Source organism: Phaenicophaeus curvirostris, chromosome 1, assembly GCF_032191515.1.
Source record: "Phaenicophaeus curvirostris isolate KB17595 chromosome 1, BPBGC_Pcur_1.0, whole genome shotgun sequence".
Taxonomy (NCBI): Eukaryota; Metazoa; Chordata; class Aves; order Cuculiformes; family Cuculidae; genus Phaenicophaeus; species Phaenicophaeus curvirostris.
The window spans coordinates 75,759,027-75,784,634 of NC_091392.1; the positions used below are offsets into that span (position 1 = coordinate 75,759,027).

At 42.9% G+C, this 25,608-nt stretch overlaps 3 protein-coding genes across 3 annotated transcripts in view; 1 reads left to right on the top strand and 2 right to left on the bottom strand.

The window, feature by feature from the left end:
• Window positions 1–10,013, bottom strand: part of TULP3 (TUB like protein 3) — a 29,723-nt gene extending 19,710 nt beyond the window's left edge. The window contains exon 1 of the mRNA XM_069864364.1: window positions 9,885–10,013. Coding sequence (XP_069720465.1) covers window positions 9,885–10,000 — 116 coding nt within the window. The 5' untranslated portion in view covers window positions 10,001–10,013. The remainder of the gene's footprint in view (window positions 1–9,884) is intronic.
• Window positions 10,014–10,171: 158 nt separating this feature from the next.
• On the bottom strand, window positions 10,172–14,597 carry RHNO1 (RAD9-HUS1-RAD1 interacting nuclear orphan 1). The gene is made up of 3 exons (XM_069865051.1): window positions 14,521–14,597; window positions 13,229–13,497; window positions 10,172–10,992 (listed from the first exon to the last, which is right to left on the bottom strand). Exons 2-3 carry the CDS (start codon window positions 13,394–13,396, stop codon window positions 10,330–10,332), a joined length of 831 nt encoding a protein of 276 aa, XP_069721152.1. The 5' UTR covers window positions 13,397–13,497; window positions 14,521–14,597; the 3' UTR covers window positions 10,172–10,329.
• Window positions 10,579–24,304, top strand: FOXM1 (forkhead box M1). Its single transcript, XM_069863997.1, has 9 exons — window positions 10,579–10,673; window positions 16,849–17,446; window positions 18,515–18,663; window positions 18,870–19,079; window positions 19,473–19,601; window positions 20,186–20,230; window positions 21,180–21,258; window positions 21,679–21,866; window positions 22,958–24,304. The coding sequence occupies exons 2-9, from the start codon at window positions 16,897–16,899 to the stop codon at window positions 24,008–24,010; spliced, it is 2,403 nt and encodes an 800-aa protein (XP_069720098.1). The 5' UTR covers window positions 10,579–10,673; window positions 16,849–16,896; the 3' UTR covers window positions 24,011–24,304.
• The last annotated feature ends 1,304 nt before the right edge of the window (window positions 24,305–25,608 follow it).

Below are 25,608 nucleotides of genomic sequence, written 5' to 3' on the forward strand. Positions count from 1 at the left end.
GAAAGTGTCAGGCAGAAGTTATTTAATATGGGAAACAGACAAACATTACATATTTCATAGATGGCATGCAGAAAACCAGGACTAGCCAAAAATTCAATTTAAACAGGAAATTCTCTCTGTCTGGTATAGGTATGCAGAAATGTCCAATGATGGGAAGTCACAAGCTGGCAGACAGTGCTGAATATAAACCTCACAAAGAAAACAAAAGAGGTGGAGAGAGACAGGAAGAGAACTGGGGTGGAGATTCTGCAAAATGGATGGCATAGACATGGGATCACAGCGCACAGAGCAAACGGGGAGAAAAGGCCCAGAGTACTCTTAACCCCTGGTAAATCCACATTTGGCTCAAATTCCAGACAGACAACATATGCAAGGCCCTTACAGACAGACTACCCCAGCCCACACAGGCCCTGTTCTGGAAGGCTGAAATGTGCAGAAATAAAAGTTTTGTAAATGTACATCATATACGTGCTAAAATTGCTGCTTACTGCCCATTAATGGTATTTTAAAGCAAGTTAGTGATGCTGTTGTTTTTTACTTTACAGTTTTTCTTATTTCTATAGGTTTTTTTCTAACGTCTTTCAAATTCCATCAGATAACAGGTCTAGGACTTTGAAAACACCTTGCTTCTAAAAACAGATGTGACACCTCATGCAGACCACTAGCAAAGGGAATGGAGGGTCTGGAAAAATGAATGTTTTTCTTGAAGAGGGATGGAGAGCATGTCCTCAGAGCAACAGTTACACTAATACACTTGTCTCCACCTGAAAACACCCACAGTTTAAGAAAGAAACATGCAGAGACACATCTACTGAGTGCAGCAAGATATTCACAAACAATTTGAGTCTCTTCTTCGGAAAATATAAAGAAACAAAACCACTAACACTTCTGGAAATATGTTTCCAGGTTTTCCATTTTACCTGGAAGAGACCAAAATGCTGAAATATTAGGACCCGCATATACACCGTGTGGAAATCCTCAATGAAAATTATTTACTTAGTATTTTAAATTATTTTCTAGCCAGACTGGAATGAAGTCATGTGGTGTCCAAGAAAGGTTTGAATGCTGTTGGAACAGAACAATAACACACACTGCACAATGCCTCACCTCCAACAACTTAACTGATACTCAAATGTGGTCGAAATATATAAAGACTTTAACAGGTCACAGAGCTTGATAAAGCAGAAGATAACAAGAGTGTCCTTTTATCCAATTTACTGTTAAAACACAGACCAAAATCACTTCATAGTATGCTAGAAAATGAAAGTAGCCATCAATCCTTTGCATTACGAAGTGCAGGGATTCATATAAGGTCCAAAATAAACAGTTAAACCAAGAGCACTGTGGCACTGTAAATAGTAGCTAAAAAAAAAAAAATTACACTGTTTTTATTTACTTCTCCTGCCACCTTATTCCAGTACACGGTCATCAGGAAAGTGTAACATAATAACCACATAAAGCAAGAGCCAAACACACTCCTCAAGATTTTTTATACCCACCACAGAGAGCCACGTGTTGTTACACAGGAAGAGGCTGTGCCCGGAGTCACTCCCACAGCTCACCAGTAAGGAATGCAAGCAGTGTGCTAATACAGCTGCAGGCTTCAAACACGAATCCTCCTCCAGATGAACTGACTACACAGACCAGTATATCTAAGTGCTCTTCAGACCTGCCCACGCAAAACCACTCTGGTCTGTGCTATGCTTTTCTGTTTGAAGGGTTTACATGCAATAAGAGGAATTATGTATCCTGTAGGAATAGCAAAAATAAGCAGCACTTCTATAGCTAGAACATGACAGTTCAAAAGAGGAGAAAGACCCTAACACCAACCAGTCGCCCCTTTACCTTTGATAAAAAAGAACTGAAAACACTCAGGTAGCCTGTCACAACCTTCCTCTTTCCAGCTGCTGCAGAAGACCAGACCATACAAAACCCTGCCCACCAACTCCTCTGCTACCTTCAGCAGAATGCACAAGCTCTCCTACTAAAGCTGCATGACAGGCAATGGACACATGACATAGAGAAAGGAAAAATTACCCAGAATGTAACATTTAAGTGAAGACTAATGACTATCCAGGATACATAATAAAACTGAGAGTGGGAAAGCAACTATCTAACAAAACCAGTCAATTTAAAAGATAACATCATGTCTGAATAGGGGAGAACACAGCAAGACATAAAGGGGTTCACAGATCATTTTTCAACAACACACTGCAATTTTAGAATTGCAAACTATGTTGTAAAGTATACACATGGATAGACAGAGTTAACACTTCTGTTTTCATTGCAACTTCTCTGTGTTTCTGAATATATTAAGCTCTAAGAAGGCAAAATAGTTGCATTTTAAGCACTTGGTAATAATTACCAATGAATCAGCCAAATACAAACTCACAGTATAATGCAACCCTGAGAATAAGAAAATACTCTTATATTAAAGCAGGTGAACATAGAAAACAGGACAAGAAAACAATCCATGAGTCTGAAAATGGTCTTCCCATTCTGTCCAAGGTCCATACAAGAGAATGAATTCTGGAGAGCTGACATGAGTTCACCAGGAATCTGAACAAATTGACCAAGAACTGGAAAACCTACCTCTCAGCAAGATCTGAATGCATCCAGTACTTTATTCAAGAGAAAATTAATCATCACACTCCACTGTATTCCATGGATTTGTGGCCACAAATGGCTATTGATGAGAGAGAAGACAACAAAATCTGCTCATACATAACTGAAGCTAAACTAATTCAAACTGCAAATAAATTTTTACCTGCTGACTAATTAATCACTGGGATACATTATAGAGCTGTGGATTTTCAACAGAAAACAAGCCTTAATCAAAGTGGAATATTATTATGCTAAAAAACATTGTCATACAGTAAGGCCACGGGCCACTTCAGATTTCAGGAGCAGTTATCTCAGATAGGAGACCTAAGCATACTTCTTTCAAGTTACACCAAGGGACCAATTTAGTTCCCTTTACATACTCACTGTTGAAGCTGTAAAGAGGCAAATAAAAGGTTGACTTTATTATGGACTAGTTTTGCAAGAAACTAACTGCTTGCAGCTGTAAGCAAGGCAACAAGCAGAAGCAGCAAAGAAAAGACACAGGAAGAACAGCCTGCGGAGAGAAAATGTTCTACATTATTCCAAATTCACTTGTAAGACCAATCTGAAATATGTTAAAGAAAGGAAAATAACCCTCATGGTAGTTCTTCCTGCATTCAACAAAATAGGTACATTCCTCATATGGCCAGTAAAGAAATACTCTTTTTCTATCTCCTAAACAAGCACTGTAGCAAGGCCTCACAGATTTATGAGTTTCCTAGATGGCCAACACGATTCTGCAATTCAAGTAGTTAGAGGTTTGAGAAATAAAGAGTAAGGTTCTCTGGCCTCTTTTAAGCAGAAGGTCAGACTAGCTGACAGAAACAGATTCCACCCCAATTTTAAAAGAAAATCTGACTCAAGAGAAGGAAAGATGGCTTGTATTGCTGTTTAACTGTTCTAAGCCTCTTTAGACTATATATCAGCACTGTATATGCACTGAATTCTTAATGAGAGGATTTCAGAAAGTATCACCTGTTTGTGCACAGCTCTAGAGAAGATACTAAAACTTCAGACACTCTGCAGTTTGACAGAGAGATTCAGGGAAAATGTCCAGCAAAGCTTTTTGCCTCATTTAAACTTGAAATCTAGTCCACTTTAACTGTGCCTCATTACAAACAAGTAGTTTCATGTATCAGTCTGACACATAAATCCTTCTTCTAACAAACACAATCTTCCAATATTCATGGGAGTATGAACCTATACATTATCAATAACTGAATTTTTAACTGTTTCTGTTGCTCTATTTCCTTTAAAGGAACTCCAAGGCACGATAAACTAACACCATTTTCTTCCACAAATGTCCCAATTTTCCCCCTATCTTATGCTCCGTTTCTCACTGTACAGAAGGCTGCTTCATTAAGGAGTCTAACAAAGCTCAGGTAACTCTTTTTTCCTTTGCAGGACAGGTTATTAACATGCTGGCAGTGGTATGTCTCTAAGCAATACTCCCAGAACGTAGAAGCCAGAGAATTAGAAGAATGGGGCTCATGGCACATATCTTTGTTCATTGGATTTTATTTTTAGCTGTAGAAGCAAACCTAAAAGCAACTTCAGTAAGAAATCTGGAGATAGATGGTATTAAAAGGTTTTCACTCTTAACTCTCCAAAGAATTCTCAACTCATCTCAATTACAGCTACAAAGGAAAACAGAAGATGTAGAAAAGAGATCATTTGAAGAAGGATTCTTATCTTTTAAAAGATACATTCCAAACAAAAATTGGAATACTGTCTCTGGAAAATGGCTGAGGAATAAAATTTAAATGTAAAGTACCTTCCAGTCCACAAAAGGGAGGAGTCTCATCTGCTTTCCTTGCAATTGATACAATCGCAATTGTTCACTCCTAGTTAAATGTGTAACATAGCATCCACAGGAGTGAGGATTACCAAATTTTTCTGCTTTCCCCAAGGCAGAAGAGTGGGAGTTTGGCACACATGGGACAGTCTTTCCTTCATAATTAAATTAATGACCAGTAAGTCTTCAGGTAAATTGGATCTGCTGCAAATCAGCACTAAATTACTACACCCATTTCTAAGTGACATAGCTCAGAAAGGAATTCAAGGAAAAACAATCTGAAATACACATGAGCAACAGAAGCATCTTTTGTTATAAAACATGAACAGGTTATTGATTTTGGTAGTTAAAATCAAGAAAGCAGTGACTTTAATACAAACCTCTCATTGCAGCACCATGTTGTCCATATTTGCATAATGCAATAATGCCATTAAATGCACAATGCACTAATAGTAAGTGAAGCATACCTGAAAGTAACAGGCTGTTCAGGCTAAAACAGCTCAGCAACACATGACATTTGGTTTAAAGTAGTTCCTTTGAAAATGCATCTGTTTTGAGCGACTGTTCACATGCCGAATGTAACCAGCAGACTACATGATGCAGTCTAGAACTGATTGACTTCCGCTAAGTTAATGCAGGAAAAAAAAGTATTTACCAGTGCAGGAGACACAAAACTTCTCTGTTCTTTACACAATTAATTCCAGTGATTTTGTACAGGAAAAGGAAACTGTGTAGGCAAGGTGAAACAACCAGTCACTCCCATCTTCAGTTTCAAAATGGTATCCAGGGAAGCACAAAACTCTAGTATAAAATTATCATCTAACTAATGCAATGAGATATGCTCTGCACTATTAGATAACTACACAAACACACCTTGAAACAGGAAGAACTAAATGTGGCCGGTGATCGTCAGGCAAGCTAAACAAGAACCTGACAGTAAAGTAACAGATCATTGAGGAAAGAAGGATCTATGGGAGAAAAGTTTAATTATGGTGAAATAAAGATTAAAGCATATACTGTCTGATGGATTCCTTTTTTAGAAATGGATTGATGCTATCATGGTGGACCACAAGTTGACCGTGGGCCAGCAACACATCCTCAAGGCAAAGGTGGCCAACAGCATCCTGGGCTATGTTAGGAAAAGCATTGCCAGCAGATCAAGAGAGGTGACCCTGCCTCTCTGCTCAACACTGGTGAAGCCACACATGAAGTGCTGTGTCCAGTTCTGGGCTTCTTGGCACAAAAATATATATGGACATACTGGACCAAGTCCATCCAAGGGCCACAAGGATGATTAAGGGACTGGAGTATCTTTCACATGAGGTAAGGCTGAGAGAACTGGCACAGTTCAGCCTGGAGAAGAGAAGGCTCAGGAGGGGTCTCATTCATGCGTACAAACCCTGACTGGAGGGTATAAAGGAGATGAACCAGTAGTGTCTACTGACAAAGCAAGAAGCAATGGGCACAAACTAAACCACATGAAATTCTATCCAAACACGAGGAAAAAAACTTCTACTGAGAGAGAGGTCAAACACTGGAAGAGGCTGCCTGGGGAGGTTGTTAAGTCTTTGGAGAGACTCAAAACCTGGCTGGACATCATCCTGTGCAATCTGCTTCAGCTGACCCTGCTTGAGCAGCGAGGTTAGACCAGATGATCTCAAGAAGCCCCTTTCCAGCCTTTAGGACTCCGTAATTCTGTCTGTTTGAATTCTGGAGATCACAAGATAAATGGAATTTGCTTAGAGCACATGTCTGACTGAAGAAACAAGAACACAGTAAGCTTAAACCAGAGTAGACTACAAAACTCCAAGTTCCCCTGAAAATAAGTGTGTTGTACTTCATATCACAAACTGCACTTTCTGTCTTTCAACCTAAAAATGGGGGAAGGAACATAGGTTAAATTTTCAGAACTGACACTCCAGAATTGACTGCGGACTTCTAGTCCTGGTCCAGTTTTTCATTTTTAAAAGACTGAAAAGAGAAGCCATTGAAGAGATAGAAATAGCAAAATTCCCACCCCAAACTAAGTGACTCTGCAAGATACCACTGCTAGACATAGATTCTTGTGGGGTTTTTGACTCAGATTTCACATAAGAATGCTAAATTGGAAAGAAGTGCAGAAGTGACCACAGACTTCTACAACAATAACATAGGCAGTTGGAGCTCTAATATCCCACAGAAGACATGTTTTAAACACCACTAGAAGTAAGGGTAAATGTGCTCGCAACAGTCTAAGGCAACAACTCTAGGCATATCAGCAGATCCACTTAGAAAAGAACTCATCCCATGACCCACTTAGAACACAATCAACAGTTTTATTTTGGATATCACCCAACTGTGTCTCAATGATAAAACAGGAGTCTGGAGCTATCCCAGTGCAAGTCTGCTTGGATGAAGTCTTCATATACAAAGTCATAATTATGTTGAAATCAGGGCACAGCTGCCATATCAACAGTGGTTCGGGGGAAAAAGGGAAAAAAGAAGGCAGGAAAAGAGAAAAATAATGGTTGTCTCTATAAAGATGGGTCATCACATTTGGCAGGCAGCATGTGTGAAGCTTTAAGAATTCCTATATTCTGTATAATTATTGTGCAAAAACATGAAGTTCATCAGTCTTCAAGATTCCAAACTGCACACTATTGTAAAAAGCAGATTTCCCCCTCAGTATTTTAAAAGCTAATAATGATTTAGAATTACTTTTATCTGAATGTTCCTACTGTAGTCAACATTATTAATTTCATGTTAAGTCTTAAAACGGACTTTCCCAAATGAAGAGAGAAAGCATAGTGCTTATCAAAAAAATGAATTAGTACCCTGAAACTTATAACTTTTTAAAGCACTAGAATTGTGCCACATCTACCCAAAAGTCAACGAAACTTTAAAATTAACTCTGATTTTGGTTGCAGACACCTCAAATGGAATACAGTGTTGGTGGACAAGTGATAGGTTAACACAAAGCCATAGTTTCAAAGGACATCTTGTTTCAGAGATGGCCAAAAGCCACAATCTCAGCTCTCTATCCATCATCAAATATCCCACAGCACACTTACAAAACTATACACATTTTTATTGACTTGTTTCCTTCACCTCATCTCACCAGAAACAAAATGTGTGTTTTGTATATTGCTCAATAGTAAAGGTATCCCCGCTCATGAAGAAAACAATAATAGAAAAGGAAGAAAAACACAAAAACCTGCCAATTGGTTCTTGGGTACAGCTTTTTTAAACCTTACAGAGTCTCTCTTCTATAAGATGGTAGGTGGTATCTTCACTGCTACGAATCACCAATAATTATGCATCACATCTACTTTTTCTAAACAAACCACTGTTTGGACAACTGACTATTATTTTACCAAGAGTTCTAATGACTAAATTAGTGATTTATGGATAATTTAACCATTGCCTTCTCAGGAAAAGAAGATTTTTTTTTTAAGAATACACTCTTTTGTCTTCCTGTAATTTATTAAAGTGCAACTAAACATTCTAAATTCAGAGCCAGATCCCTAAAACTAATGAGCCTTAAGAATCTATTTAAAAACTACATTATTTTATTTAGGTTCAGGTATTCTAATTTTCTTACTTTAACCATGGAGATTTAAAGAAATAGATTGTTTAATAAACTGGAGGTGGATGGAAAGCAGCTATCACATGAGCTGCTGGTTTTTGTTAGGCTGTTTCTCTGAGGCACCCTTAAAAGTACACAAAACAAGTTTCTTAGTAGAAAGTTATGCTAGTACAGCTGTTACCAGAAAAGCACCATCATTTCCTGTAGCTTCAATTCTGTCAAACTTAAATATCTAATATCTATTCAAGGAAATTTATGTGCATCTGGTTATCAGTTTTCCAGAAATTGTTTCCAGCATTGGTATAAACTTCAGCCTTTAAAGTCCATGTAAAGAAGTAATCTTCTAATGTCTCACAGCATATTTGGTGCACCCAAGTGATTACAGTATCCCTTTTATCTCTACTGCCTCTCTTCATCCTCAGCTTCCACGGTATGTCATAAACAAACACTATTTCTCTTCTACACTGTGTTCTTTATAGTTCAACTAGCAGAAATTTAGGTTTCTCTACTTGATTTTTCCCTTCTTCATCCAAACATCAGAGGCACAAAAGATATTTCTTTCTGTGTTTTTAGAAACACAAAACCCATTTTCACCGCCTGCCTGCACCCCCACATTTAATTTCAACAAATGTTGATTTTGAGCTATTCAAATGTGACAGGAATAATCTCTTTCCAAATCTCCAAAGTTCACAGTTGTTTTTCCTATTCATCATAGAATCATTAAGGTTGGAAAAGAACTCTGAGACCATCCAGTCCAACCGTCAGCCCAACACCATCATGCCTACTAAACCGTGTCCCAGAGTGCCAGATCTACATGCCTGATGAACACCTCCAGGAAGGAGACTCAGAATCATTAGGTTGGAAAAGACCTTTGAGATCAATAACTCCAACTGTACCTGTCCACTACTAAAGCAAGGCCAACAGGTTAAGGGAGGTGATTCTGCCCCTCTATTCCTCTCCTGTGAGACCCCACCTGGAGTATTATGTCCATCTCTGGAATCCCCAACATAAGAAGTGCATGGAACTGTCGGAACGGGTCCAGAGGAAGGCTACAAAGATGATCAGAGGGCTGGAGCACCTCTGCTATGAGGACAGGCTGAGAGAGTTGGGGTTGTTCAGCCTGGAGAAGAAAAGGCTCCGAGGAGATCTTATATTGACCTTCCAGTACCTGAAAGGGGCTCCAGGAAAGCTGGGGAGGGACAGTTCACGACGGCTCGTAGTGATAGGGGCAGAGGGAATAGGTATAAACTGTAGATGGGCAGATTTAGGCTAGGCATAACAAAGAATTCCTTCACCACGAGAGTGGTGAAGCACTGGCACAGATTGCCCAGGGAAGCTGTTGATGCCCCATCCCCGGAGGTGTTCTAGGCCAGGCTGGATGGGGCCCTGAGCAGCCTGATCTAGTGGGACAGGCCCCTGCCCATGACAGGGGGATTGGAACTGGACGATCTTTAAGGTCCCTTCCAACCCAAATTATTCTATGATTCTAAATTATGTCCCTAAGCACTTAATCCACTCACCTTTAGAATATCTCCAGGGATGGTGACTCAACCACCCCCTGGGGCAGCCGTTCCCATGCTTGATAAACCTTTCAATGAAAAATTTCCTGATGTCCCACCTGAATCTCCTCTAGCGCAGACTGAGCCGTTCCCTCTTGTCCTGTCGCCTATCACTTCGGAGAAGAGACCAGGATCCACTGCGCTACAACCTCCCTTCAGGCAGTCCCCCCTCAGCCTCCCCGCCTCCAGGCTGAACAGCCCCGGTTCTCCCCGCCCCTCAATGTTTTCGCCGTACCGAGGGCCCCACACCGAACACGGGACCCGCGGCCCCGGCGCTGTGGGGCCCCCTCTCCCCTCAGCGGGGGCTGCGCTGGCGGCACACCCGCGTCGCTCCGCACAGGCCGAGCCCCCCGCCCCTCACCTGCCGCCGGCGGAGCCGCCCCGGCCCCGCGCGCTCTCCATCCCCGGCCCCGCCGTTGCTATGAGGCCCCGGCCGCTGCCCTTAGCAACGCGCTCGGCCCCGCAGCGCGGCGCCATTGGCCGGGGGCGCGGCCCGCGGGGCGCCCATTGGCCGCGGGGTCCCCGGCGGGGCTGCCCCGCGCATGCGCAGCTCGGCCCCCGCCCCGCCGCGGCCCTGCTGCCCGCCCCCCTGCGGCAGGAAACGGCTCCTACCGGGAGCCGGGGTGAGTAGGGGGATAGTGTCAGAGCTACCCCGTTCCCCCAGCTCAACACGGCCCCGGCCCCAAGAAAACATCCCCCGCGCCTTTGCCACGTTTCTCAGGAGGCTCAGCCGGGCACCGCACGAAACAGAAATAACATTGTTGGGAAGTGTCTTTGCACACAACTAAACTGCCGCTCCCGCCGAGTTACACGTCGGTCCGTCTCCTTGAGAACTCAGGGTTAGCCCTCACCAGTATGTCAGCAGCACTCAGCTTCCCAGCCTCCAGCAGGTATTTCATTAGCTGGGGCCGCCGTCTCCAAGTCACCTTAACTCCATACTCGCGCTCGGGGGTATCTGTAACCAGCACTGCCGCTGACTCCCCTCTCCCGCAGGGATCAACACCAAAAGCCGATTCTTTTTCAGAATGCCTATCGTTATTACTTGTTTGTGGCAGAGTGCTGCTGCATCCCCTGTTCCTCATGGGAGACACCCGTGGAGTCTCTACGTCTGGTAAACTAAAGACTTCTGGCTCCACAGACTGAGAAGCAGGTAATGAATGTATTTCTCTACAGTTCTCCAGACTGTTCCCTTGGATGTTGGCTTTCGCTGCTCTCCCTTTCTTGGGCTGGCTGTGAGAGCTCTGCGTATTCTTCGTCATGTAATTTGGACAATCCAAGGGCTGGACTGCACATCCTTCTGGGTTCTCAAAAGTTAAAGGAGGAAATTTGGAGGCTGTAGCTTTTCGACAAGCTCCTCCTGCATAAGGCAAACTGTGGCTGGCATCCCGATTCTGGGGTTTGTAAGGACCATGGTGCTTCTGGCATGTTTTCAGGACCGCTGATTTAGCTGTTTCAAATTGTGGGCACACCTGAAGGGAAAGACAGAGTAATAAGAAAAAAAAAATCAACAAAAACCAAAAAAACCACCAAAAAACAAAAAACCAAACCAAACCAAAAACCCAAAACAAAACAAAAACCAAACCAATCTCCAGACAAAAGGATTGCCAACCTATTTCTACATCCCAAACTATCCCGTATTTTTCAGTGTGTTCATAAAGTGAGTAATCTGGTCTGCAGCAAAGCAAATAATTCACTAAACTGCTAAGCAGGAGATACCTCTGAACTTCAACATAGTGTTCGGCCACTCTTCTCTGAAAAGTCACTGGAGTGCAAGTGAGCTGTTCTCTGGCAATTTAAAAAACACCCAAGATATGGGGTTTCAAGTCTAACTGGTGTCTACTTTTGCAAGCCCTGCAGATTTAAAACTGTTTAGCACTGGATCCTGTTTCTGTGTCTTAGAATAACTCTGTATAGATTCGATGAATTACATCCTCAGTCACCTTTAATGGACTGAACTGAGAGCAATACGAAGTAATTTAAAGGACACCCACTTAGATTATGTTACTAAGGCTTTCAGAATACTCCCCCACAACATCTTTAACTTCAAAACATAGTTAACCTCTGTATTGTGGAGTAACAAATCACCCAAAAGGCACTTATAAAATAAGCTTTCTCTAGACTATGATCAAAGCTCAACAATCTGTATTTCATTGAAAGATTCTGGACTCTTGCTCAAAACTTGGAAATCCTCTGTTACTGTATTCTTTATCTTACTCGGTATCAAGAAACAGAATCAGGTTCCATTTCTTGCAATTCACTTTTCCCTAGGGCACCCAGACTGGGTTCTAGCTACAATAACTACAGATCCCTTTCAGCATTCCTAAGTTACTACATAGTCCCTCAAAAAAATAAGTGCAATTCAATTAAGGATAATGATTGCCTGCTGTACAACTGAACTGTTTGAATGCAAAGCCTTTGTGCAGAGAAGTGATTCACCAATAACTGTACCCTAGCACATACTTAAAAGAACATACAATTGACTTTGAGGATATGACTTTGTGACTTCAGAGAACATGTAGAGTAGGCGTTGCCAGTGCAGGAGCCTAGTGGTCAAGAGGCTATGTAAACAACTTAGATAACTTTAAGAAGAGAGGAGCAGAAAATCAGTTGCCGCTGAATAAGTTGATAGAAATTCTGCAAAGGGTGCTTCAAGACGTTACAAACCTACCAGGATTTTCAAATGGAACAATATCTAACAGTTTCAGTGCTGATAGCTTCAAATAAATTTTGGAATTATTGTATGTTCAGAATCAAGGAGTGTGGATATTTCCACCTCTCAAAACAAAAAGAATGCTTGCTCATAGCACTTATTTTTACCTACCGTTTCAAAAGCCATAGAGCTAACTGCCTCAAGCATACAAAAAAAAAATTAGAGATAATAAAATTGAATAGGATTTGCTTCAAGGTTAAGGCATCACTAGAAGAACTCCAGGTCACCTCGAACAAAGGAATGTTTCATGCAGGTTTGAAACCATGCTTCCTGAGCCTGCTTTGTGAAGAGCAGTGTCAAGCAGCAATAGCGCTTAGACAGAGCTCCCCTAGGTGATGACTGTATTCGTATATATGTCTGTCTTTGCAGCGCTGGTTTCCTTAAAAGAAGATTTTTACATTATGTGATACAATGAGTATCTTAGGATGCTGCAAACAGTCCTTAAAATATCTCTTTCAGACCAGAAAAGGAGCCCATCAGAAGAGTGATATGGAGAGAAACAATTCAAAATACACAAGAGTAGAAAAGGAAACAGGTTAGAACAAATAATCCTGAAGCAAAAGGCTGTGTTCTCTAAACTTAGCAGTGTCAAATTTCAAATAAAACACCTAGTACTTTAACATATAACATTTAGAGTTCAGCAGTTATTTCAAGTAGCAAGCCAATTAAAAAAAAAAAATCCCCCTAATATTTATTACGTGAAGGGCTTTCAGTTGCCACAGAAAACAGCATTATCCTGATGAGTTTTTCAGAATCAACACACACAGCACACAGTTTTACACCTTCAAATAACTAAGACCTCAGTGGCTGTAGTTAGAATGTGAAGCAACTCAAAAGCATTTATACTTTAGGCAGCTGCCCTGAATTTGGGTCTGTGATACTAATTTTCAGTATCCAGGACACATAGCTTTCTGTTGAGCCACATCGGAGAAACCTGAAAACCGTTGCTGCGGGACGCAGGGGTAAGAATAATCTGTAGGATGATCGGTACCAACCCAGGCAGCAGAGGTGTTCTGGTCTACAGGCTTTGTAGGAACACGTCTTGGATTCTCGGTCGAAAGTAGCGGAGCTTCATAGCACTGGACAGGCCCCTCTCGTGGCCTCTCAAGGAATAACAGCTCTGCCTTCCTGGCCTTTTGGGTACGTTTCTTCTTTGGAGGCATCAAAAGATATGGCAAAAGTGCTTAGAAACCTCATGATGCTTACTAGAGCCAACTGGAGAAAGAGGAAAGCATCCCAAGGAGATGCTTAAGCACTCTCAAATCTGTAGAAGGGAAATAAATGAACTTGAAAACAAAACTGCTTAGAAACTTCAGATCTAGACTTTAACAGAAGTAAAACATTTATGCAACATTGCAGACATTTCTAGACAGGCTTTTTCCTACCAGTACTTTTTGAACCTTGTGTCAAATTTCAGGTAGATTTAGAAATACACAGCAGAATAGATAAACACATAAATTTCACAAAAGCTGATAGCCAAATACATGGGGGAGACAGAGATGCAAACAAAACAAGCGCTCCAGCTGCAAAAGAAGTTCTAAACTGGCCCTTGGCCAAGACTCAACATTACTGGAGAAAGTTTCTTATTAAAATACATGTTTCAAATGCCCAAGATAAGGAAACCTCACATAGACATTTTTCTTCATAAAAATATTTTATAAGTACTTTGAAAGACATCCAACTATAATAAGGCTAAACACTGAAATACAGAACCATCTATATTTAGAATAGAGTTGGTTATTGAAATTTTAAGGCTGCTAAAACTGCTGGGAGAGAAGAAAGTTTGACTGGGAGTAGTTGGCCTACTAAAGCAGCTATGAGAAAAAAATTAAAGAAATGCTTTTTTTTCAAATTAGCTCAATATGTAGTCTAATCAAAGAGAAGGAGTGAATTAGGAATTTAAAGTCAGAAAAACTTGTTTCCATTTTTCAATTGAATCCATAAAATCAGTTTGTGATGCCGAGATATGTCATAGGGCTGACATAACCAGAAGTCTTTTGATTTCTAGTTGCGGACTACCCACACTTTTTTGGGGGGGGGGGGGGGTGGCATTTCTTAAGCTTTTAAGCACAGAACATACTCAACATTTCCCTCCTGTATTACACGTCTTGCGGTTTGGTTGTTTTTTAGCCGAACGAGTGAGTTGTAGATGAAAAGACATTGAATTTAGCTTTCCCTTCCAGGCCAGGCCAGACCAGCGCCGGCACGGGATTCTAAAGAGAACGCTTTCCGAGAGCCGCGTTACTCGTTACCGAGCGCCCGGGACGGCACCGGCCTGACCGCTTACCGGAGGCGCTGCCCCTGCTGGCGCCGGGCGGCTCTCCCGGGGCAGCGCCCGCTGAGCGGCCCCCGAACAGAGCGGAGAAGAAGGGAGCGAAGGGGCCGCTGCGGCGCCGAATCCCCCGCGCGGCCGGCGCACCCGCCTCGGCCGCGGCCCATAGGCCCGGCCCGGCCCCGCCCCGCCGCCGCCCATTGGCCCGGCCCGGCACGTGGCGCCAACGGTCCCCGGGCGCCAAATTCAAACCGGGAAACGCTCCGCGCGGTGAGCGGCGGCGCCGCCCGGAAGCGCCGAAGCCGCCACCCCCGGCCCCGTGCCCCCCGCCCGCCCGCCCGGGGAGGTGGTGAGTCGCGGCCTGTGCCCGGCACCGGCGCTGGCGCTTCCCCGCGGGGCGTGGGGGCAAGGGCCGGCGGCAGGGACCGGCATCCTCGCCGGAGCCGCCGGCGAGAGGGAAACGCTGAGGCGCGGGCTGGGGCGGAGGGGCCCTGGGGAGCGGGTGCGGCGGGGCTGGGGCTGGAGGGGCGATACGAGAAGTTACTGTTCCGGATAGTGGAAGAGTTTGATTTAAGCCGAAGCAGAGTTAGGTTTCAGCTAAGTAACTGCATCTTTTGGAAGCCAGACAAAACATCTCTCTGATAGCGCGGCTTTGCTTTCATACAGTTTTTCCAGTCGGTGTTCACTGTTTGGAGATGGTAACGCCTTGTGTTCAGTGTGGTCTGTGCTGAGCAGAGGTGTCTGCTCCTCTGATCCCCTCTCCCTGCAGTTCTTCCCCGTCTCAAATGCAAGGTCAGGCAGAGCTGGCCCCAGAGCTCCAATCAGCAAGAGATCTGACTGTTGTGAAGTTCTTAATAACATTAAAATCAGTCCTCAGAGTAACAGAATGCACATGAGATTTCTGAGAGAATTTATGCATATGCATGTTAGGTGGGAAATCTATTCTGTCCCATCTCCCATCCCACTGCACACAATTGATGACTCCATGTTGCCCAGCCCTGATAAAGGATGCTTGCTTTCTAAAACGCCATACAAGCCTTAGAGTTTATTAGCCAGCATTTTGGGTATTATGTTCCCCTCCACCCCCAGGGACATGCGTGCCCAGGGCTGCTCCTGGGCCTATGCTGGTGGTAGCAGCTCAAGGCCTTTGTAGGAAGTGGCTTGCTCCTGTAGGGCATGCAGCCTTTTGGAGATTGGCTAAAGCTTCCTCTTCAGTTGTTGCCCTACTTTAAGGGAGCAGAGCAGATGATTGAAAATGGACGAGTGCTACAACTCGTGTGCAATACTGACCAGTTCTGCTGGTGGCTTGCGTCTGCTGGGCAGCACCTGATTGTATGGCTGTCCACCTCCTGCATGCAGGGTGTCAGCTTGGGTTTTTATCTGCCTCTTTCTGGTTTGTATCTACGCAGGTGTTTCCTACTGAGAATTTTCTGGTTTACTTGTTGGCCCAGACTAATCTACCAATGCCAAAGGCATCTTTAATGTTACTTGTTTCTATTCTGCCTGCCAACCTTAATGATAAACAATAGGTACAATTTGTGTATGCTTGTTCTGGTACAGTTTGCTTCAAGAGACAACCTCCACCTAATTCTTGAATAGCTTAATATTTGTAGGTAGTGTCTTGTGAAGGGACACACCGCATTTTACGTGAAAGCAGTATCTCTGGACTCTACCCCTCTGCTTTATAATCTAAATTGTCTGTTGTCCAGAAGTTTGACACTTAAATTGTTTGCTGCCCGATGATGAATTTATCTGGGTCTTGACAAATCTGCAAAAGGAATTACTAAAGCAATTACTTCATTTTTATTTTAAAGCACCTAATTTCTACACCACTTATTGTTTGCCTTTTTAGTGTTGAGGGTAATCTCTGCTTCCCTGGTCCTAAGTCATCTGTTAAATTCCCTTTTATCTCAGGTTGAGTGATCTGTTGGTTACAGCAATGAGATATAAGAATCCGGACTGCTGTTTTCTATGTTCTAGCTTCTCTCCCCAGCAGCTTGCTCGCTAATGCTAGTCAAGTCACTTTCCAGAAAGTGAGACTAGGACTTAGGTGTAAAGTGTGGATACATAGTTTCCTCATTGTAGTGTACTCTGGCTCCCAACTTGTGATGCAAATTATTTACTCTGCAAGTATCTCTCCTGTCCTGCTTACACAAGGTGTGGATAAAGGAATTGCAGTACTGTTTTGCAATAGCCTCGTCAACCTTATTAAATTCTTTGATGGTTTTATTTTCCTTCCTTGTTTCTAGCTTTGTAGCAATTGCTGAGCATGTGAGCTCTGTGGGAGGCCTGTGGTGATTTGCTGAACTTTACTAGCTGTTATGTTTATCTTTTATTTTGCAGGTTTCTTTTCTTGTCCTTTCAAATGGGGAGTGACTGTGTAGATCAATAATGAGGACCAGCCCTCGAAGGCCCTTAATTCTCAAAAGAAGGAAACTGAGCCTCCCACAGCAGGATGCATCTACTGCTTCATCACGAGATGAGAACAATGGTCAGAATAAAAAGACTTCTGAACAGGAGCACAGTCAGGAGGACCAAAACAACAGCCAACCCAGAGACAAAATTAACTGTGTCCTGCAGAAATTTCCAGCAGGAATAAAGATAATTGACCATCCTACCATGCCCAACACACAAGTGGTGGCCATCCCTACAAATGCTGATATACAGAGCATCATAGAGGCACTGACAGCAAAAGGAAAAGAATGTGGCAGCCATGGGCCCAACAAGTTCATTCTTATTAGCAGTGGGGGCACGTCCTGTTCAGCAGGTCGAGCACCATTGCAGCATCTCCCATCAGAGAAGAAATGTGATGCAGCAACTAAAGCTGCAGATGGTCAAGCAAGAGATAATAATGTTACAAGAACACCTGGTCTTGCAGGAGACACAATGCTCTGGCATTCAGGAAACGATTCTGTGCTTGGGAAAGAACAGGAAAGCAACAGTATGTAATCTTTACCTTTTTTTTTTTGACCTGACAGTCAGAGAGATGTGAGTTGGGCCAGTGAGTGCAGTGCTTGGATCTCAGTATGCAGTAATGAAAACTATTTTGATAATTGCAAAATAGCTATGGATTTCATTCTAATGACCTATATAGTGAAATCTGAAGGATTTTAGTGTGGATGTATTTTTGGTGGAAGAGACAGGATATAAATGTGTATAGCAAAGCACAGTTTTGGTGCTGAGGGGAAAAAAAAAATGGCTGGCTTGTGGAAATCAAGTCCAGAAGGACAGAAGACTGAGTTTTGTTAAGCATAAGGGTCATGGTTGAATTCAAGACTAATGGAGAGTAACCTAGTCAGTGACAAAACGCGTGGGCCTAGAGCTTTGGAAAAGAGATTATTTCCATCCTTTAATAGCTAAGTGGCAAGTCTGTTCACTCCTTGGCAGTGTCATGAAGCTGCTGAATAAAAGTTAGAAGTGAGATGGATTTTGCTTTGAAACACTGCTCAGATCAAATTTGTATTTGCAACTTAAAATAGCTATATAGCTTCTGGGCTGTAGTAAATCTTAACCCACATTATAGTACTATCTCATGGGAACCCATAGACAGCTGCATTATCTGCATTGTAACAACCAGTATCACCAGAAATAACAAACCTTGTTTAGTTTTCACTGCTGCTGTTCACAAACCTGGAGACATCTGAGCTTCTTTCTTGGGTCTTGTGCTGGGTCTTTCAGTTGGTGTTTGTCACCACCTTCCTTGACCTCTGCTTACTAGATTCTCCCTGTAGCTAAAAATACTTGGATTCTTGAAGTACTGGATTAAAGTTTTCCTGTTTTGGTCAAGAGCTATAGTCTGGTTTGACTGCTTGTTTTTAAGCTGCAGCTTTTTTCAGAAATCAAGCATAATCACATGAAATCTGCAAGAAATGTTAGCATTACAATACCACCTTGTCTTTATCTTGAGACAAGGATAAGTGTGATTAGTGCCTTCCTTTTGGCACTTGAGATGAAGGGGGAAGAGGGTTATTTCTGAGTAAGCAGAGCTATGGGCTTGTTATCCCAACAGGTGGTGGTGAGACAATGAGCTCTATGTTGGACAATAGTCTCACTAACATCCAGTGGCTGGGGAAGATGAGATCTGATGGGCTAAGTCCCTGTTCTGTGAAGCAAGACATGGAGAAAGAGAACCAGATGCCTCATCAGGAAAGAATCAAGGTAAGTACGAGAAGACAACAGAGCATGCACTAAAACTTTTGATGCGTAGTAATAAATGTGGATCAGAAGACTTGCAAGAACTAGACATCACCATCCCTTTTTGACCTTTAGTGATTTGAAGAGTGGAACCTGGAGGATCCAGGGATGTTCCTATGCCCTTCTTAGCAACTTTGTGAGCACTCATTAATCATTCTTCTGTCTCTCAGACTGAAGAAGATTCTGCTGCTGCTATTCCTAGTGCTACCACCACCTCATGGCAGGAATCAGTATCAGAACGACCTCCTTACTCCTACATGGCCATGATCCAGTTTGCCATCAACAGCACTGAGAAGAAGCGTATGACTCTGAAGGACATATATACCTGGATTGAGGATCATTTCCCATATTTTAAACACGTGGCTAAGCCAGGCTGGAAGGTAACAAGCAGGCCCTCAAATTGCTATGTGCCATAGGGTGATACCATAAGCCTTCTGGATAAAAACAAAAAGTTGTTTCCCAGCTTGCAGAGCAAAATGAAACTTAATATAAATGCCCCACCCCAAATACCCTCTGATTCCAGATGTTCCCTCTTCCACTTAGACAAGATGATGGGATGTTTCCTCACTGGAGTAAAAATAGGGATTTCAAGAGTAAGTAGAATAAGAGACTGATGACAGTTGGCTGGGTAGTTGCAGGGAATACAAAACTTCATGTTGTCTACACTTTGGAATGTAATCCCTCTGCCCAGGCAGTCATGTCTCAGGTAGGCTGTGCTCTGCTGTTAATGAAACTACCGCTTTTCAATCACCACCTCACTCCTTTCTTCCCAGAACTCCATTCGGCACAACTTGTCCCTCCATGATATGTTTGTCCGTGAGACATCTGCTAATGGTAAAATCTCATTCTGGACTATTCACCCTGATGCAAACCGTTGCCTAACATTGGACCAGGTATTTAAGGTGAGTGCCTCACTCAAAGAAAATGGGACAGGCTGTCCAGTTCCTAAATGCCACACTAGCCAGGTACACCTTATTTTATCAGGAAAATTAAGCTGCTTTAACATCAGCCTTTTTGTAGAAGCTGGATTCAGTCGCTTCTCTTGACATTCTGTTGTATTTGAAAGAAAAGGTGCTGTGGCTGTGCATATGAACTAGAGCTTCAGTGGGATGTGTATATTCTTCAGGTGATGTGCCAAATGTAGCAGTGAGCTTGTTCAACCTCATTATATTGGTCTGATTCAAATTCCTAGTGAGAAGCTTTCCACTGAATTTGACCAAGAACTCCTCCACCGTTTGACAGGACAGTCATAGGATGGAATTGCCATATCCCAGCTAGGTATTTTAGGAAGTACTATTTTGTGGGAGAAATGGAGCTCATGAGCCTGGCATTAGGTGTGTTTAGACTCCTCTGTGTTTTCTGCAGTGAGTGGGCAGATTGACTTTTGTTTGCTCAGTTTATACAAGGTTAGAATATCCCATTTGTTCCTGCTTTGGTTGATAACTTCATCTTATTTTTCTATCTCTCAATGCCTTGCTGCCACCAGCCGCTGGACTTGGAGTCACCAACATCGCCTGAGCACTCTGAATCCGTAAGACTAGCCCTCTGACTTTGGGCTTGGGCTTCCATTCTCCTCTTGCGAGTCACTGAAAGAAAGGATAGGAGATTCGGAGGGGGACTGGGTCACTGCTGCACCAAGTCCTACAGCTCCATGCACACACTATTTTTGAAAAAGGAGTTGAGCCAGAGGTTAATTGCCTTTGCATGATATGCTCACTTTACAGCTGGTAGAGCCATACAGCTTTGAGCCACGGGAAGCCTACTGCTGAAGTAGGCTGCAGTGGGCACCAACAGGCTTCGGAGAACAAGCCCAGACAGAGATTTCTGGTAAAATTCTCATCTTCATGGCTGCAATCCCAGTATGTTCTGGGGATCAGATCCAGAGACAATAGGATCTCTCTGTGCTCCTTTTTCATTTTGGAACTCATCTGCACTTCGTTCAGAACGATGAACCTGTTTGCTATCTCTCTTGCATTCAGCATTTTAACAGTCACAGATTTGCAAGCAGCCAGTCAAACCTTTGTCTTAGCTACAGCCCTGGCTTTCTTCCGATCTGCTCTAGCCTTTTTCTTACTCTGTTGCCTTTGCTATTCCACTTGAGCATCTATCTGGTCTATGGCTTATATAGAGATCCAATATACAATAACACTTTCCTATTCACATTTTCCAAGGCACTGAGGACACTGAAATCAGGTCACTTCTGCAGCAGAGTCTGCAGCTGAAACACCTCTGTCATGCCATCTCTTTTTCTAAACAGCTTGTGCCTAGCAGCTGGCTTTGAGGTGACATAACTGCAAAAGAGCAAATGGCACAGAGACAGAGCCAGCATGAGTGCTGGGTGCTAACAGCTGCTCTCTGTAATAACACAGCACTTGTTTCTGGATTTGCAGTTCTGAATGAGGCAGTAGAATAAAGATGGATTCTTCTCTTTAAACCCTTTTTTTCTCCTTCTGTTCTTTCTTATTTCACAATGACTGCAGCAGCAAAAGCGACATCTTCCTGATCCCCAGAAGAACACGGGAAGCAACAGCAGCAGCAAAAATGAACCCCAGAATGCACGTGAGTGTCCACATCAGCCTAGGCCAAAGCTAATTGGCCCCATAAATCTGGGGCACTCTCCCTTAGAGTGGAAATTGTTATCCAGGTTTGACGGTTCTTAGTCTTCCTATTGTCAAGTTTGGAGCTGAAGGCAGTATTGCCTTGTCTCAGAGGATGTGATAGGTATATGGAGAAGATTGGGTACTCAAATGAGGCAAGAGCAGAGCTTGCCACAACTTAAGGTCTTGGTTTTGAAGGACTGTCTTCCTGTTCATCAGGCCTTCTGGACCGGAATTTGTATGCTCAGAAATAGAAAAGAGGGCAGTGTATCTCTGGTCAGATATTTATGTTGGCGTGTTTAGAAAAACTTCCTGACAGATGCCGGGGTTTTAGAAGGTAGTAGACGCAAGAGGTGAGGGAATCTATTCTTTTCCCTTACAGGTCGAAAGATGAAGCCTTTGCTTCCTCGCGTCAACTCTTACCTAGTTCCGATCCAGTTTCCTCTGAGTCAGCCTCTTGTCTTGCAGCCTTCAATGAAAGTTCCTCTGTCCACAGCACAGGGAGCATCAGCACCCCTCAACAGCTCAGAGACTTTCCGGAGCAATAAGCGTGTGCGCATTGCTCCAAAGGTTGGTCTTATTTTCTGAGGCTTTTTTATTGTTTGATTCTTTTGAGGATGGTTTGGGGCTTAATTTTTTTGTTTCGTTTTTTTCTTTTCTATAGCTCTTGCCTTCTGTGGACCCTGTTTGTCACACAGTTCCTTTGTGCATCTTTTCTAGGTGCTCTGAAACTCTAAGCTCATATTAAGGAACTAGCCAATGACAATCCTTGCTGTTCCTTTCTGTCTCTAGGGTGACTGTTACCTGCCAGTTGATTTGCTATAATTTGCTAGAGGAAGGGGCTCTATGGATTAATCTAGACAATTTTTCTCAGCTGCTTGGATACGTAGAAATAATAATGGGAGAAATCGCTTTGTTCTGCCCCTAAAACATTCATATTTTTGACAGTTCTGAAGAGATAAGTAACATAAGGAACTTCTTCTGAAAGGCCATTTATTTGCATGTAGCTTCTTCCCAGAGGTTTTCAGTACCTGCTGTTTGCTAATTCTGTGGAGTTTCCAGTTATTCTGGGCTCAAGTAAAACAGCTATTAAACAGGTCTTTCTCTTGGCATCTCACTGACTACTCTTGGATTCTTAGACATTAAAAGCTTTAGCTTCTTCCCTTCTGTCTAAACATAATCCTGTTTTCCTTTGTGTGCCTGCTGCATTTTCTCCCCTGCTATGACTTATCCGTGCTCTTTTTCTTTTGATGACCTTGGATATTTTTTTTCCTTTGGTTTCTGGGAAAGCTGTCCTCATATATTTTATTCTTTCACATGCAGATATTGTGAGGAGGAAGCAAAGGGGTTACACTTTTCCAGAAAGTTTTGGCTATTTTTCTGCCTGAGCACTTACAAGTTCCTCATAGTAGAAGTGCTCTGAAAGGCATGACTTCCACTTAGCTAAAATCCTTCCCATTTGATCTGTAGGCTTCTTTGTACTGGCGTCATGCAGAGATCAGTCTTTATCTGTTGTTATTACTGCTTTCTGAAGATCATTCTCTTACCTGTACTGCTGTCCTTAGGTGCCAGTGGTTTTTTACTCCCTTCCACTGTCATTTGCATTTTGGGTGCATTAGAGCCTTGCTTACTGACTGCATGTTACTTGTGTTTCTTTGTAGATGTCACACTCTACAGAAGAGTCATCCTCTTTACCCATGGCTGCTGTCAAAGAGGAGAGTCAATGTGATGAAGGTCTATTTTCCTCAACCCATTATCTAAAGGAGAGCAGCTCCCAGGCTGGTGAGGAATCAGCGTCTTTCCCTGAGAGTGTCTGTATAAAGGAGGAAGAAGGCTCTCAGCTGGATGACTGGCTGTCCCCATTTGCCTCTACCCTAACAGTAAAAGAAGAGCCAGGCTTGTTCCTCCCAGTCTCATCCACAAAGGAGAAGAAACAATTCACCATACTGAAGTCGCCATCTAAGTGTGTTTCTGACACATTAGTTATAAAGAGGCGGGAAAGGCGAGAAATGGGCAGATCCAGAAGGAAACAACGCCTAGCACTGCCTTCCTCAGAAGAGCCTGTCCTTGTTTTGCCAGAAAGCAATGACTTCGACACTTCACAATTAGGAGTAGGCTCCTCCTTCCTGCAGGAAAGCCAGCCTCTTGAGAATACATCACAGCTCAGCTGCTTGCAGGGAGAAGAGGGCCCCTTTAAAACACCAGTCAAGGAGATGCTCAGCAAATTGCCAGTTTCATCCACTCCCAGCAAAGCCTCAGCAACTACTACTCCTCCACTCAGGGGCCTTGACCCCTGGAAGACTGCATCCTTAGCCAAGGGAAGTCAGGACCTGGACTTCAGTCCAGTGAGAACCCTTCAATTGCCACTCACACCCCTCCAGGAGAACCAGGACTTGCTGGGTTTTAACAGCACACCCCTTAAAAATTCCCTCTTTGAGTCCCCTCGGGAACTGCTCAATATAGAATCCAGTGACATGGTGCATGCCCCCCTCACGAGCTCTCCAGCTTTTATTCATGAGTTTACTAAGCAATCATCTGTCGAATTGGCAACCTCTGGCTTTACTGAAAACCGATCACTCATGGAGGGCCTGATCTTGGACACCATGAATGACAGTCTGAGCAAAATCCTTCTAGATATCAGCTTTCCCGGTCTTGAGGATGAAAACTTGGGAACAGACATTAGCTGGTCTCAACTCATACCTGAACTGAAGTAAACTGGCCTGAAAGATAAATTTGGCCTGTTCTGAATTACAGAAAGCACTCTACTCTTCTGAGATCTGTTCAACTCTGCTTTAACTAATTCCCGTATCCGTGGGAAAATAGGGCATTATAGACTCCTGCTAAGCTGGGAGACAGGCCCATTGGCTGCTATGAGCTCCCTTTATAAGCTGCAATAGACTGTTTATGTGGAACAACATAGACTGTCTCTAACTTTGAGCTAACCTGGAAAGAGGTTATGAAGAGAATATCTAAGTAGGCTCTGAATGGCTTTTGCTGCTCAAGGCGTCAGAGGAAATGGATGCACTCCTTAGTTCTGTACAATAGCCTGGGAACCACCTCCTAGCTCTGATCTTACTTCCCTTTATTTTGTTCTCCTGTTACTCAGAACCTCCTGAGTAGTTTTAGTGGCTGTACCAATGGCTTTTAATGGCTGTAAATACTGTACATTTTCTTACATTAGCCCTTAATTATAATAATAATTTTATTCTTGTAGGGTTATGGGAATATTTGGGCTGGTAAAGGGTTTGACTTAGTGTTTTTCCACATCTCCTGCAGTCTTCCACCCGAGATGAGGGCCCAAAATACTTTTTTATTCTTCTTCCACTTCAGAAGCATGTTGTTCTAGCTTGTGCTGAAGGCTGCTGGGGAAAAGATCTGAAAAATCACCTATATGTGACTCGAGTCAAACTGAAACACGTTATCTGGATTGCAGCATAAAATCTTGGTTTGGCTTCCTTTTCTCAGGCTGGAATGGAGAGGAGCTTGGATCAAGCTCTATAGCTCTTTTGGTTCCAGTGTCCTATTACTACATACCTAGAAGAGTAAGTAGAGCCACTGTTGCAGTAAGATAGACTTCTATTGAATGGTTAAAGTTGCCCTCATTAAAATCCTCAGTAGAAAATCAAAAAAAAAGAACCTATTAAGCAAATGTTGATATATCCACTGAAAAGTGACTTCTGAAAGCACAAGATATGTTTCTCTTGGTGCAATAGGATAACTCACCCCAGTTCTCTAGAACTCATGTCAAAAGAGGAAATTTCCATAGAAAATACCTGATCCTTCTGCTTACAGAGAATTGGTGACTCATGTGTCTGCATACTCAATAAAGCTTTTCTGGGAACACAGCCAAATATTATCTTTACTGCTTTCACTCTTAGCAGGGTCCTTAGGCTTGGCCGTATCATGAGAAAATGATTCTTGTTTGTCTAATGTGTGTGTGTTTAGTGATCACTAGGTGATCATTATGACATTTTCAGTATTCCTTAGGCTAAGCTTGCCATATCACATTAGATTTGGTTGCCCAGCCATACACACACACAAACACACTGCTTTATATTATATACTTGAGGTTCATGAGTAAATCCTAACTTTACAAGTTGGAAACAGGCTTAGTCTAAAATGTTAGAACACCACCAGCAGACTAGTTTCTATACTTTGTAAATGCCAGATAAGTAAAAATACCCTGTTATTTCTATATTCCCCTGTAAACACAAAAGCAGATTTAGGTGTGTGTGGTTTTCAGAACTACAGTTATCCTATGTGCTTGTTAGAGGTTATTTACCCTCAGCAGATGTTTCGGTTCACTTTGTGT